Consider the following 12680-nt stretch of genomic DNA (forward strand, 5'->3'; position numbering starts at 1 on the left):
GCCCTCTCTGAGTTCTAGACCTCTAGTAGAGATTGATCCTGGTACTGTCCTGGGGGTAGGGCTGAGGGTCACCATGGAGATGAGTGAGGAAGGGGGATGAATGAGGCTTTTAGTTTCTTTTCTTTTTTTTTTTAATGAAATTGATTGTCAAATTGGTTTCCATACAACACCCAGTGCTCATCCCAACAGGTGCCCTCCTCAATGCCCATCACCCACGTTCCCCTCCGCCCCCATCAACCCTCAGTTTGTTCTCAGAGGCTTTTAGTTTCTATGGAGACAGCTTGAGAAGTGGGGATGTGATTTGGAAGAAAGGTTGGGGAGTGTGGAGTTCTTTCCATGAAGATGGGGAGGGGACTTTCTGAGGCTCACCTAGGGGTGGAGGAGGGGAATTGGAGAAATGAAGCCTCTCATCTCCATGGCGACAGATGGGGGTGGAGTGGAGTCACCTAGGGAACCGTGGGAAGTGAAGCTTTCTATCTCTGGTGCTTAGAGGGCTACTAGGGGTTCACTTAGACCTATTGAAATGTTTTCAGTGTTCTTCTGTGTACCACCTAAATTCATCTGTCACATCACCTGTATGCCTCCATACTTTGGGAAAGGCTGGACAAGTATATCTACTGTAGTCTCTCAGAGCTACTATGGAGCTCAGTTAAGACATTGTTTATCTAAGTTCTTAGAATTAAGGGTTATACAAATGAGCATGCAGTAGCCCCTGCTTGCTTTTCGTGATCCATGAGGACAGGGGTTTTGTCTGTCTTGTTCATTCCAGTGCCTAGAACAGTGTCTTACATATAGCAGGCATTCAGTAAATACATCGTGAATAAATTAATCACCTATGTGCTGTTGCCTCTGACTGTATGTTCCAATAATAACAGAATGGTTCAAGCTCCCCTACACATGCTGTCACCATTCAAGACTCAGTTTCGGCATCATCTCCTTTGAGAGTCCTTCTGTGAACCCCCCTGGCTAGGCTTCCTTCCTGGGTGTTTCCATCATGCCGTCCACATGTCACTATAAAGGCATTTACCACATTACACCGAAATCATTTGTTGTCTTTCTCTCCTTCACCTTAGCTGTTGGAGCCTCGAGAGCAAAGACTATGCAAATTTATATCCCAGTAGCTAGCACAGTGGCTGGCATGTAATAGGTCCTCAATAAATGTTTAATTGAACCAAATGCCTTCCTATTGTTTATACCACATCTACACTCCCCTGGCTGACTATATGTTCTCCATAATGCGGACCAGCCTACTGATTTGATCTTACTTCCTTTTACTGTTAACACAAGTCTGTTACATGTTCGTGTCCTCATGTTCAGGCCTAGGTCTGTCATGTCATGTTCAGACCTAGGTCTGCAAATTGTTCTTCACTAGGTCTGTAAATCCCCCCCTTTTCTATAGTACAATATAGTGGTTAAGAGCTTGAGCTCTAAAATCGGATCTCAATTCAATGAGTTGGGTTCAAATCCCAGTATAAGCCAACACCATTAGGCCAGTTACTTCAGCATCTCTGAGCCACAGTTTCCTCTTCTGTAAAACCAGGTTGTAACATCAGCTTCATAATGGAAGTTGTGAGAATCCGTTGAGAAAATGCATGTGAAGAACTCTGCATGGTCACCTGGCAGTAGTGAGTGCTTGGAGAAGGTTAAGTGTTGTTGTTATGGAACATTTTTCCTTTAACACTGAGTTCCTGCTGAACAGGTGTGAAGTGCTATGCTGAGGTAAACAAAGACTAATAAGACACTCTACCTGGCCTCAAGGAGCTCTCAGTCTAGTGAAAGACAGCTGTGGATAGAGAAAACCATTACCCAGTACTACCTATCATAGGGAGATGAGTGAAGTGTTGTAAGAGCTTAGAGGAGGGTGTCTCACCTACAGGTGAAAGATCAGGAAATACATCCTGAAAGAAGGGATTCTTGAGTTAGGTCATGAGTAATGAATAGAAATTTGCCAGGCAGACAAGGGAGAGAAGGACATTCCAGGCAGAAGGCACAGCCCCTATCAGTGCAGGAAGGCCTAAGGTAGCACGATAGGTGTTGGAGAACAAGGAGTTTGCTAAAGGTAGAACTTAGGGTCCATGGAGGAAGAGAATGAAAAAGATGTCAGCATTAGATCAGAAAGGATCTTGTAAGTCAGGTATAGAGTTTGACCTATATGGGAATGCCCCCCCCCCCACCAGGGCCAAAGTTATTCCCTCCATTCTTACCCAATCACTATTTGGTTATTTGTTTACAAGTCTCTTCCATTGAACTATGGGCCCCTTAAGGGCTCAAACCCTGTTTCCTCGCTCTTTGAATTCCCAGTGCCTAACTTTGTGGTAGCACACAAAGAATGTAGAAAGAAGGATGGAAGGGGCTTCTGCAAAGTCATACAGTTACTCAGTAGCAGAGGAGGTGGAACACAAATCTGAGTGTCCAGAGTATTTTTAACTGCAGAACCACATTCCTAAAAGTTAGATATAGAAGTAGGAACTGAAATCTTTGATTTAATGCAGTCTTTGCTGTTTTGGAGTTTTTCCTTTCATGGCTCAGTAAGCTTCTTGCCATTAGTCAGACAAATTCTAATCTCAAAAACAATTGGTGAAGGGGCGTCTGGCTGGCTCAGTTGGTAGGGCATGTGACTCTTGACCTTGGGGTCATAAGGTCAAGCCCCACGTTGGACATAGAGATTACTTAAAAAAAACTTGCTGAAGATAGTTTAAACACTAAGAATGAGAAAGTAATTATTCCACAAATAAATTTTGGCCAGTTACAGCCTGCTCTTGGCTTTGCCCCCTACACAAGGAGATCTCATCTAGAGCTGTTGCTGGCATTACAGGTACAATTATCAGTAGAATGTTACTCACTCAGGACAAAACAGCAGTTGATCCTCTAAAGCAGACTGGAGAAGGTCTAAGCTGCCAAGCACACCAATTCAGATAGGCAGGAAAAGTTCTGCTTTAACATTTCTCTTGAATCACACAACTGGTTTACTAAGTTGACAAATTTGTGTTAAGAATCAAACATGACAGGGGTACCTGGATGGCATAGTCGGTTGAGCATCCAACTTCAGCTCGGGTCATGATCTCACGGTTTGTGGGTTGGTGAGTTCAAGCCCTGCATTGGGCTCTGTGCTGACAGCTCCGACCTTGGAGCCTGCTTCGGATTCTGTATCTCCCTCACTCTGCCCCGACCCACTCGTGCTCTGTCTCTCTCTCTCAAAAATAAATAAACATCAAAAAAAAATTTTTTTTTTAAATTTTTTTTTTCAACGTTTATTTATTTTTGGGACAGAGAGAGGCAGAGCATGAACGGGGGAGGGGCAGAGAGAGAGGGAGACACAGAATCGGAAACAGGCTCCAGGCTCTGAGCCATCAGCCCAGAGCCCGACGCGGGGCTCGAACTCACGGACCGCGAGATCGTGACCTGGCTGAAGTCGGACGCTTAACCGACTGCGCCACCCAGGCGCCCCCAAAAAAAATTTTTAAAAAGAGTCAAACATGACAAATGAATATCTGTCATGTCTATCAGGGAGTCACATCAGAAAATACTTGAAAAGTCATCTCATTTCTGCAGTCATATATAGATTACTTAAAATGCTTTCTACTATTCTCCTGGACTCTAGTTTCTCCTCATCCCAACTCGCTCTGTATACTGTTGCTTAGTCAGTTGTCTCAGCTCTGTGACCTTGGACAAATCACCAAACCTCTCGGTCTGTTTCGTTATCTGCTAAATGAGGTGGCTGTGCTAGATTAGCGTCCTTTCTACTGTGTTAGAGTCCTCGAATCCCACAGAGGTACCTTGGTGCCTTTGGTGCCACTGAGCAGGTTGAAGGAAAGGTGGGCCAGAGGCTGAGTTGGCAGGCCTCCGTGTATCCATTCAAACACAGCAGCCCTTTTAGAAATTATAGGCCTGGGACGCCTGGGTGGCTCAGTCGGTTGAGTGTCTGACTTCGGCTAAGGTCATAATCTCACAGTTTGTGGGTTTGAGCCCCATGTCGGGCTCTGTGCTGACAGCTCAGAGCCTGGAGTCTGTCTGTGTCTCCCTCTCCCTCTCTGATCCTCCCCACTCACACTCTGTCTCTCTCTCTCTCTCAGAAATAAACATTAAAAAAAATTTTTTTTAAAGAAAAAGAAGTTATGGGCCTGCCTAAAACCTGGTTTGGAAAGCCAGTTCTGCTATTTCAAAAAGTTTATTTCCATGATTTCCAAGGGCCCTTCTTGTTCCCTTAAACTAGGACTTAAAATTAAAATCACTAGGATGTTTTAATGTGATAGTGTTTACACACAGAAACACAGTAAACAACTCATTTTTATTGTTGCTTTTTTTTCTAACCACTTTTTAATCTGGGGATCACCTCAGAATAGGATGCAGTGCACTACTTAGCACAACAATTTGAATATGCACTCTGAATGCAATTGGCAACTCCCATAAAGACTATTATTTTGAAAGCCATAGAAAAAGGGCTTACAAAGTTGAGGAGCAAATTCAATTTCTGCATACTTTTTTTTTCTCTGAGGCAACAGCAAAGCTGTGTCTTAATCCAAGCAAATGCACAGAAACACATTATCTGTAGTCCCACAATTACCGAGTTTCCAAGTCTCCTCCACAAGTACTATCTTCTTTGTATCTTCTTTGTATTCCTGTAGTCACTGACCCTGAAAGTTCAGTTTACTAGAGTAATTAGAGGTGCCAGACAAATCAAATAAGTAATTTTCCAGAGCCACCTTTCTTCCTCAGCTTCTAAAGCTGGGGGGTTGTCAGGGGAGGTTTCTTAGAATCACCTGGGAAGCCTTTCCAACCTACACTTAGTGCGCCCCACACCCCTTTCCCTCCTGCAAAGCACTGTTTTAGCTTGGGGCTTCATGGAGTCCCACTTAAAAGCGCCTGTCCATCTTTTTAAATCCTACTCGATCTAAGATAGATACAGGTTAAAAACAAGTGAACATAGAAGACACTGGCTTTGTCACAACTGGTTGGGCAAGTCACTTCTTTCTGGTCTCAGTTTTTTCCTCTGCTGTTTGAGGTCCCCTTCCAGCTTTGAAATTCTCAGACTGCATATCCTGTCTAAGAAGCTTTCTGAAGTACTCTTAGCATAGAATGACTTGTCATTTCTTAGTTTTCCAACAGCCTGTGCAATACAGCATATCCCCTAGTTCTGTACTGTCCTATGTTGCCCTCTAGTTGTTTTCACATGATTTTTTTTCTTCTCAACCAAAGTTAGTTTAAAATATATTTAGTTGAAGAACTTATTTTCCAGGTTAGGCAGTGTGCATTCTGCTTAACTTAAATCCCCTAGGGCAACTTGTGGTGTGTCCGAAGGCAATCAGTATATTGATTCATTCAAAGCAATGACATCCCTTCTTTCAAAGACCTGGAGTTCTGTTTTTACATCATTGCTGTCCAGTAGAAATATAATGTGATCCCGATATGTAATTTTAAGTTTTCTAGTGGGCACGTTAAAAAAGTGAAAAGACACAAGTGAAATTAATTGTAACCCTATCTTTAACCCAAACATATACAAAATATTAGCACTTTAACATATCAGTGTGAAAATCGAGATATCTTATATTCCTTTTTCGTAGTAAGTTTTTGAAATTGGTTGTGTATTTTACGCCTACAGCACATTTCGTTTCAAAATAGCCACATCCGCGGGCTCAGTAGCCCCATGTAGCTAGAGGCTACCCTATTGAACACCGCAGTTCTGCATGATTGGGTTGCTTTCCAAACCGACCACTTTTTTTTTCTATTCTTAGGACACTGAGCACTAGGTTAGCTGGAAGGGTGTAAAACTTAATCAGACTCATTCTTGTAAGGGAAATAGAGTTGTAAATCGCTAGCTGTAATCCATTGTCGTTGGTGTCTTGACAGATTCACAGAAAGTGAAAATTTTCAGTGGCTTGGGGGGGTATAAAAGAAGGTTTCACAAAATAAGTAACTTTTGAAAGGAAACTGTGGAGTGACTAGAGTTGCAGGTTACCAGGGGTGTGTGAGGGAGGGGTGGGTGCGTGTAGGAGCCCCCCCCCATAGGTCGCAGGGGTGCGGGGGAGGGGTGTAGAGTGTGCATGCGTGCGTGAGTGCGTGTGTGTGTAGGAGGGTGACGTGAATGGGAAGAGGGCGGGCCCCAGAATTGGCTGGGAGAAGGCTGGGGCTCCCGAGGCTGGATGCATGGAAGCCGCAGGGGGGCGCCCTTTGCACTTCGCACTCAAGCGCACAGACGACCAAACCTAGGGAGCGAGGGGGCGCCTGGAGCCCCTGTCTGCCCCGGCCCCTCAACAAAGGGAGCGCCTCGTGAGGTGAGGCGTGCGCCTGGCCTGCCCCCGCAGTTCGTCCGGCCGGGGCTAAGCTCAGAGCCCACGGAACATCCCGGCTAGGCGTCGGCCACGAGGAGCAAACCGTAAAACAACACCCAGGGATGTGCCTGTTTGCTTGTTTTTAGCAGATCCCTACTACTTGTGATAGGCAGCAGCCTGCAAAAATAAGCCTATGGAACCGGTGGCTAGTGTCTGCAACCAGTGGCTTCCGGAAGTTCTTTGACGCTTTGGTAATGACGGAGCGACTGGACCAATACGGCACTCTTTCCGGTCTCGTTCACACTCGCCGAGTTCTCCTTTTCCAAGATTGCCTTTGACCCCGGAAGTGAGGTTTTCCGCGTACCTTCCTCCCACCAAGATGGCAACAGCAGAAGACGAGTTACTGCCACCGCGGCTTCCCGAGCTGTTTGAAACCAGCAAGCAGCTTCTGGACGAAGTGGAAGTAGCGACTGAGCCCACCGGTTCCCGGATAATCCAAGATAAGGTGTTCAAGGGACTAGACCTCCTTAAGAAGGCTGTTGAAATGTTAGCACAGCTCGACTTGTTCAGGTATGGGGGACAGGGTAATAATGGCTAAGAACGGAGGTAATAATGGTTACCAAGGGTGGAGTCATTGAGTCTGGGTAGAGGAGACCCTTTTAAAAAGGACTAGGAACCTTTCATTCCCACCTCCCGCTGCGATCTTGTGTACCTTGTTTACGTTCTCCACCTGGCTTCGAGATAGTTGATATCCCGCGACTCTGCTCCCTAGTGTCGACTCTTTGCAAAGGCATTGGGTATGAGCCGTCAGCCACCTTCATTCAAGAAAACCGGCCACTGTTCCTCGGGCCTTCTCCCTTCGCGCACCCACCGCCCTCCCCTCCCCCAGGCAGCAAGGGGCTACAGTGTGATTGCCCATCTAGGCTTCACAGCCTCCTCTTTGCTCTTTCCAGCCGAAATGAAGATTTGGAAGAGATTGCTTCCACCGACCTGAAGTACCTGCTGGTGCCAGCATTTCAAGGAGCGCTCGCCATGAAACAAGTCAACCCCAGCAAGCGTCTAGATCATTTGCAGTGGGCTCGAGAACACTTTTTAAACTACTTAACTCAGTGCCAATACTATCATGTGGCAGAGTTTGAGCTGCCCAAAACCAAGAACAACTCACCTGATAATAATACTGCTAGTTCCTCCATGGCCTATCCTAGCCTCGTTGCAATGGCATCTCAAAGACAGGCTAAAATAAAGAGGTGGGTCAATAGCTATAATTTGAGGACTGCCCAATGGCAGTGCTATTGTGGGGGTGTGTGTGCATGTTTTTGGGAGGGAGGGGAACAGTGGTGTCTGTCACTCTTTTGGTTCCTGTTGAGCATTAGGCCTGGTGAGAGGAAGTTCTCCTGAGTTTTTCAAGAAGCTTCTGCCTTTGTTGAGATGGTCATACCTGTCGGACCTCTGCTACCCTGTGGTTGCCAACAGCAGAACGTTCTTTAGCATAGCGTCTCCCGATCATATCCCACAGCACAGCACAGCAATATTCATATGGTACAATGGGGTAGATATCTCTGAAGGGCACAGTGTCTTGTAGCTATAATCCATTTATGGTCCACTGAGTGAGAAGTTCTGTTCTGAGTAATGGCTCAGGTGTGTAACATCCTGAGCTAATGTTAGTCCTGCACAGCTTCATCATGTGACCTTGAAGTTGCTTACTCTCATTTTAGTGTAAAAAAACATTTGATGAGTGCTCACAGTGTCCAGGATCTATGCTAGGCACTGGGGGTACAAACTGAGTGTGTTTGTAGGAATATGGGTGGTCTCCACCTTGGAGGAGTATACAGTATGGTGAGGAAAAGAGGCATAGAAACAGAGTAGCAATATAAAAGGATGTGATGGAGAAATGCACAGGTACTGTGAGAACAGACAGGAAGGGCACCTAACCAAAAAAGGAGCAGGAGAGACAGAAGTCTCCCAGGAGGAGGTGACTCCTGTGATGAGTTGTTTAAGGATGGATAGGAGTATCATCTAGAGGAAGAGGAAAGGAGGGTATTATCCAGCAGAGGAAATAGTGTTAGTAAAGCTACAGAGGCATGAAAGGGCACAGTGCTGGGCTTGGAATGTATGTGGGGAACTACTGTAAGCAATCAGATGATGCTAGAACATGAAAGGGGTGAGGGAAAAGGGGAAGGAGCGATGCTGAAGAATGTTGTGGGGTCCAGACCAAGGAGACTTGGGGTGTGAGGAAGGTGAAGGAACAGCCCTACTGCTAAGAACGTGGGGAGGGGTTTTAGTCTCAGTTCCACCATTTAATCACTCTGGCTTGGGGTAAGTTGCTTAATCACTTGTGCCTTAATTTCCCCAGCTGTAAAATTGGATAACAATAGGTCTTTCTTCATAAAGTAGTTTTGAAGATGAAAAGAGAAATACACAAAAAGCGCTTAGCACAGTGTCTGATACAGTAAATACTCAAAGTCAGCTACTGTTATATCTTAGTAGCTGAGTACAGGTTGTGGAGTCAGAGTGGGGTTTGAGACCCAGCTTTACCTGTAAGCCATTGGACTTTGGGTAACTTATATAACCTGTCTGAGCCTCAGGGTTCCTCATGTGAAATCATGTAAAAATAATAATTGTACCTGTTTTATAGGATTAAGAAACATAAATAAGAGCACATAAAACAGCTAGCACAGTATCTGGCACATAGTCACTAGTCTATAAATGTCACTTACCAGTAGGCCATGCTAAAGAACCTAAACTTCAGTTGCTGACTGGGATTCACTGGAAGTTTTGGGTTTTTTTTTTTTTAAAGAGTAGCACGATCATATTTGCATTTTAACTAGCATACACTGGTAGCAGTTAGGAAGCAGTGTGAGGGAGAATATTAGATCCAGTTAGGTCACAAGTAATGAGGCCTCACTACAGCAGTGGCAGAAGAGATGGGATAGATTTATTTAGAAGGGTTGAATCGGCAGAAAACTTGGTGATCAGTTAGTTCTGAGAGGTGGGGTAGATGGAAGCAACACAAGGAAGATGTCCACGTTTGTGTGATAGGTAGATGGCTTGTGGAACTCATTAAGATGGGGAATAGAGGAGGAAGAACAAATCAGGGGATAGGAAAGTGTAAAAATTCGGTATTGAGCCATTTAAGGTGTTTAGGAGTCCTCCAGATAGAGGTATCTGGTAGTATGTAGCTCAGAGGAGAGGCCTGGTCTGGAGAGGTGAAAATTGATTCATTCACTTGGCCAATATGTATTGAGCCTTTCTTGTGCACCAGGAACTGTTCTAGGTAATGGAGAACCAGATGAAGTCAATGGCCTCATGAAGCTTTTATTTTGGTGGAGGAGACAGACAATAAGCTAGTAAATAATAATATAATTTCAGGTGGTATATATAGTTCAGGGTTAGTGACAGTGAATAATTTTTGAGGAAATGGGATAAACTGATAAGAAGTGGAATTCAGCATCATGTCTTTTGTAAGAAGGTGGGGGCAGCTCATTGGCACGTAACAGGTAGTTTAAGCAGTGAGTTTGGTATCCAAATAATTATACTTTACCCCAAAAAGGACTATAAATGCCATAGAGATACAGTGTTGTAGAGAAAGACCAAGGAGTGAGCACATCTGGTTGGAGGGATGAGGATGAAGTTTCAGGATGCAATGCACTTGAGAAGAGCCTTGAATTATGGTCAAAATGGAAATTACAGATTTTCCTGAATGTAAAAGAAATAATACTGATTGTAGAAAATTGGAAAACCAATATTTTTTAAATTAAAAAAAAAAGGCCTTAATCCTGGCACTCAAAGATGATCTTTGTTAACTTCCTGATGTATTTGCTTCCAGATATATAGTTACTTTAGTTAATAAATGTGGAATAATACTGTATATATAGTTTTTTATCCTCTTCAAGCCTAACATCATATTGTGAGCATTTCCCTGTGTCTTTTGAAACCATGATATTTAATGGTTACATAATATTCCATCCTATAGTTGTGCCACAATTATTTAAACTAATCTTTTATTGTCAAATATTTAGACTATGTATAGATTGGGGGGGCTCGTTTGTTTCTTTTGGTTTTGCTCTTGTAAGTAGTGGTATGAACAGACATCTTTAACTGCATCTGTCACTGTTTCATTAGGATAGATTTCTAGAAGGACCAGTGACTAGATCAAAGGGTTTGAATATTTTAAGACTTGATGGTAGCAACATTGCTTTCCACAATAACAAAGTTTTAGAATATGCCCCACCACACTGGGCTTGCACGTTAACACTTAGAAAATCCAGTTGGGAAAACCAAAAAAGGTATCTCATTGTTTTTACTTGCATTTCTTTGGCTGGAAAGCTTGGTCTTTGAACATTTTTTAAAAATGTCTACCAGACAAGATAACAACGTTATCTTTATGCTAATGGCTCCCACATTTATGTCATGAACCCAGACCTTTCCTGACCTTCAGACTCACAGATATCTAAGATTTAACATGGCCTAAGTTGAACCCTTGGTTTTTTAACTCCCAATGTGCCCCCACACCCAGGTCTTCATCTCATTGAGTGCACCACCATTCACTTAGGAGTTAGCTTCACTTCCTCCCTTCTGAATCTCTACATCCCATCCACCAGCCAGGCCTGCCAGTTCTAGCTACAAAACGAATCTTCTGTTCTTCTGTTTCTCTGGGTCTCCACTATCATACCTTAGTGTAGGCCAATAGCACTTCACCTGAAATAGCCAAACCACTAACTATGAGACCCTGCACAGTCTGGCACCTGCTTCTCTTCAGGCTTACCCTCTCCGCTAGGTTCCAGCCCCAGTTGCCTTTTCTTTCAGTTCTTTGCACAAACCCAGTTCCTTCCTACTACAGTCTTTGTATGTGTTCTCCTTGCATGACATGCTCCTCACTTTTCTGTCGTCCTGGGCTTTGTCTTTCTCCTCTACTCTAGAATGTGTACTCCTTGAGGGCAGAAGCTATTTCTCTCTTACTCACTGTGGTATGCCTAGCACAGGGCCTGGCAAAGAGGATGTGCTCAAGAAATATTTATTGTTGACAAGCAGGGGGAACAACATGAGCAGAAGCCCAAGGCGCTTGAGGTATGTACAGGGAATGCAGAATGGTCCAGTTAGGCAGAAGCTAAAAGTACTGTGATCGGAGGTCTGCACAAGGAAGTAATGTGTGTATAGAATCCTGAAAGTGAGAGGCAGAAAGACAAATTGACATGTTATAATAGTATTTCAGCTGGGAAGAAGAGATAAAAATGAAGTGACAGCTATCAAAGACATTAGTTTTGCAGGAAACATTTGTGTGATTAGAAAACACATTGTTGAGATCCTTGTTTATTTTCTGTAAGTCTTCCCTCTTTACCTACTGAGGCCATCCTACATAAAACACCTAAATGGTATATCCTCTCTCTCAAAACCTGTTTCTTCACATATCCTCTCTACTGATTCTCAACTTTGACAGTAAGTATGAGTCTGGTTTGATTATCTGCACCTCCATTCTTGTGACAGAAATAGAGAAGTAGAAGCTAGGTAAGTAATGGATGGGTCTAGTGTTAGATTCACTGAACTTAGATTCCGAAGTGCCAGCTGGGTAGCCATGTCCATAGACAGAGGGCAATGTAACTAAAACTGGGAGGAGACTGTTTGGTGGCTAGTGCTAAAACTTTAGGAGCTTTTGGTGGGTACGGATAGTTTACCAAGGAAAAACGTTCAGAGAGGGAAAAAAGGCCAAGGATAAAACCTTGGGGCAAATTAAGGGAGCAGAAAGAGGCGGGAAAGAGCAATCAGAAGTAAGACACTCAGCAAAGTATAGATAGAAGTGCTTTTAGAAGCCTGAGAGAGAGAGCAAATGTTAAGTACTCTTTGAAGCTTCTCCCTGCCAAGCTCCCCTCCTAAATACTGTAACATTTAGTTTTTGTTACTTATCACAGTGTAACTGTCTGTCTTTCTGTAAACTGCGAACTCCTAAAGGTCAGAGACCTTGACTAATTGTATCTTTAGTATCATAATTGTATCACTGTATCCCTAGAGCCCAAGACAACAAGAGGATTATAGTAAGTACATGAAATTTCTGTGGGAGGAACAGTTACACGGTAGTCATAAGACAAATTGAAGCAATACGGTATTGCACATAAAGCCTGGACTTGGAGTGACCAATCTGATTTCCTCCACTTAATAAGTGGGGCATCATCTAGCCCCTCCTGGCCTCCATTTTCCCATCCTCTAACAATATTTGTATTCTGTTGCTGCTTATGAAGTACTTTCATGTGTATTGTTACATTTGATTCTGTTAACAACCCCAGGAAATGTAGCTTATTATCTCTATTTTAGAGATAAGGAAATGGGATATGAGAATTTGTTTGTCCAGAGTTACCTCATAAGTGTTCGGGCTAGGATTTAAACGCAGATCTTCAAATTCCCAGTTCTCGTGCTCAT

The 12680-nt window shown here is 43.7% G+C and overlaps 1 protein-coding gene across 1 annotated transcript in view; it reads left to right on the forward strand.

Moving 5' to 3' along the window:
• Positions 1–6496: 6496 nt before the first annotated feature.
• Positions 6497–12680, forward strand: part of IGBP1 (immunoglobulin binding protein 1) — a 32936-nt gene continuing 26752 nt past the window's right edge. Inside the window, exons 1-2 of the mRNA XM_030305397.1 lie at positions 6497–6839; positions 7223–7516. Of these exons, the coding sequence (XP_030161257.1) occupies positions 6649–6839; positions 7223–7516 (485 nt within the window). The 5' untranslated portion in view covers positions 6497–6648. The remainder of the gene's footprint in view (positions 6840–7222; positions 7517–12680) is intronic.

Source organism: Lynx canadensis, chromosome X (genome assembly GCF_007474595.2).
Source record: "Lynx canadensis isolate LIC74 chromosome X, mLynCan4.pri.v2, whole genome shotgun sequence".
In the NCBI taxonomy this organism is placed as follows: Eukaryota; Metazoa; Chordata; class Mammalia; order Carnivora; family Felidae; genus Lynx; species Lynx canadensis.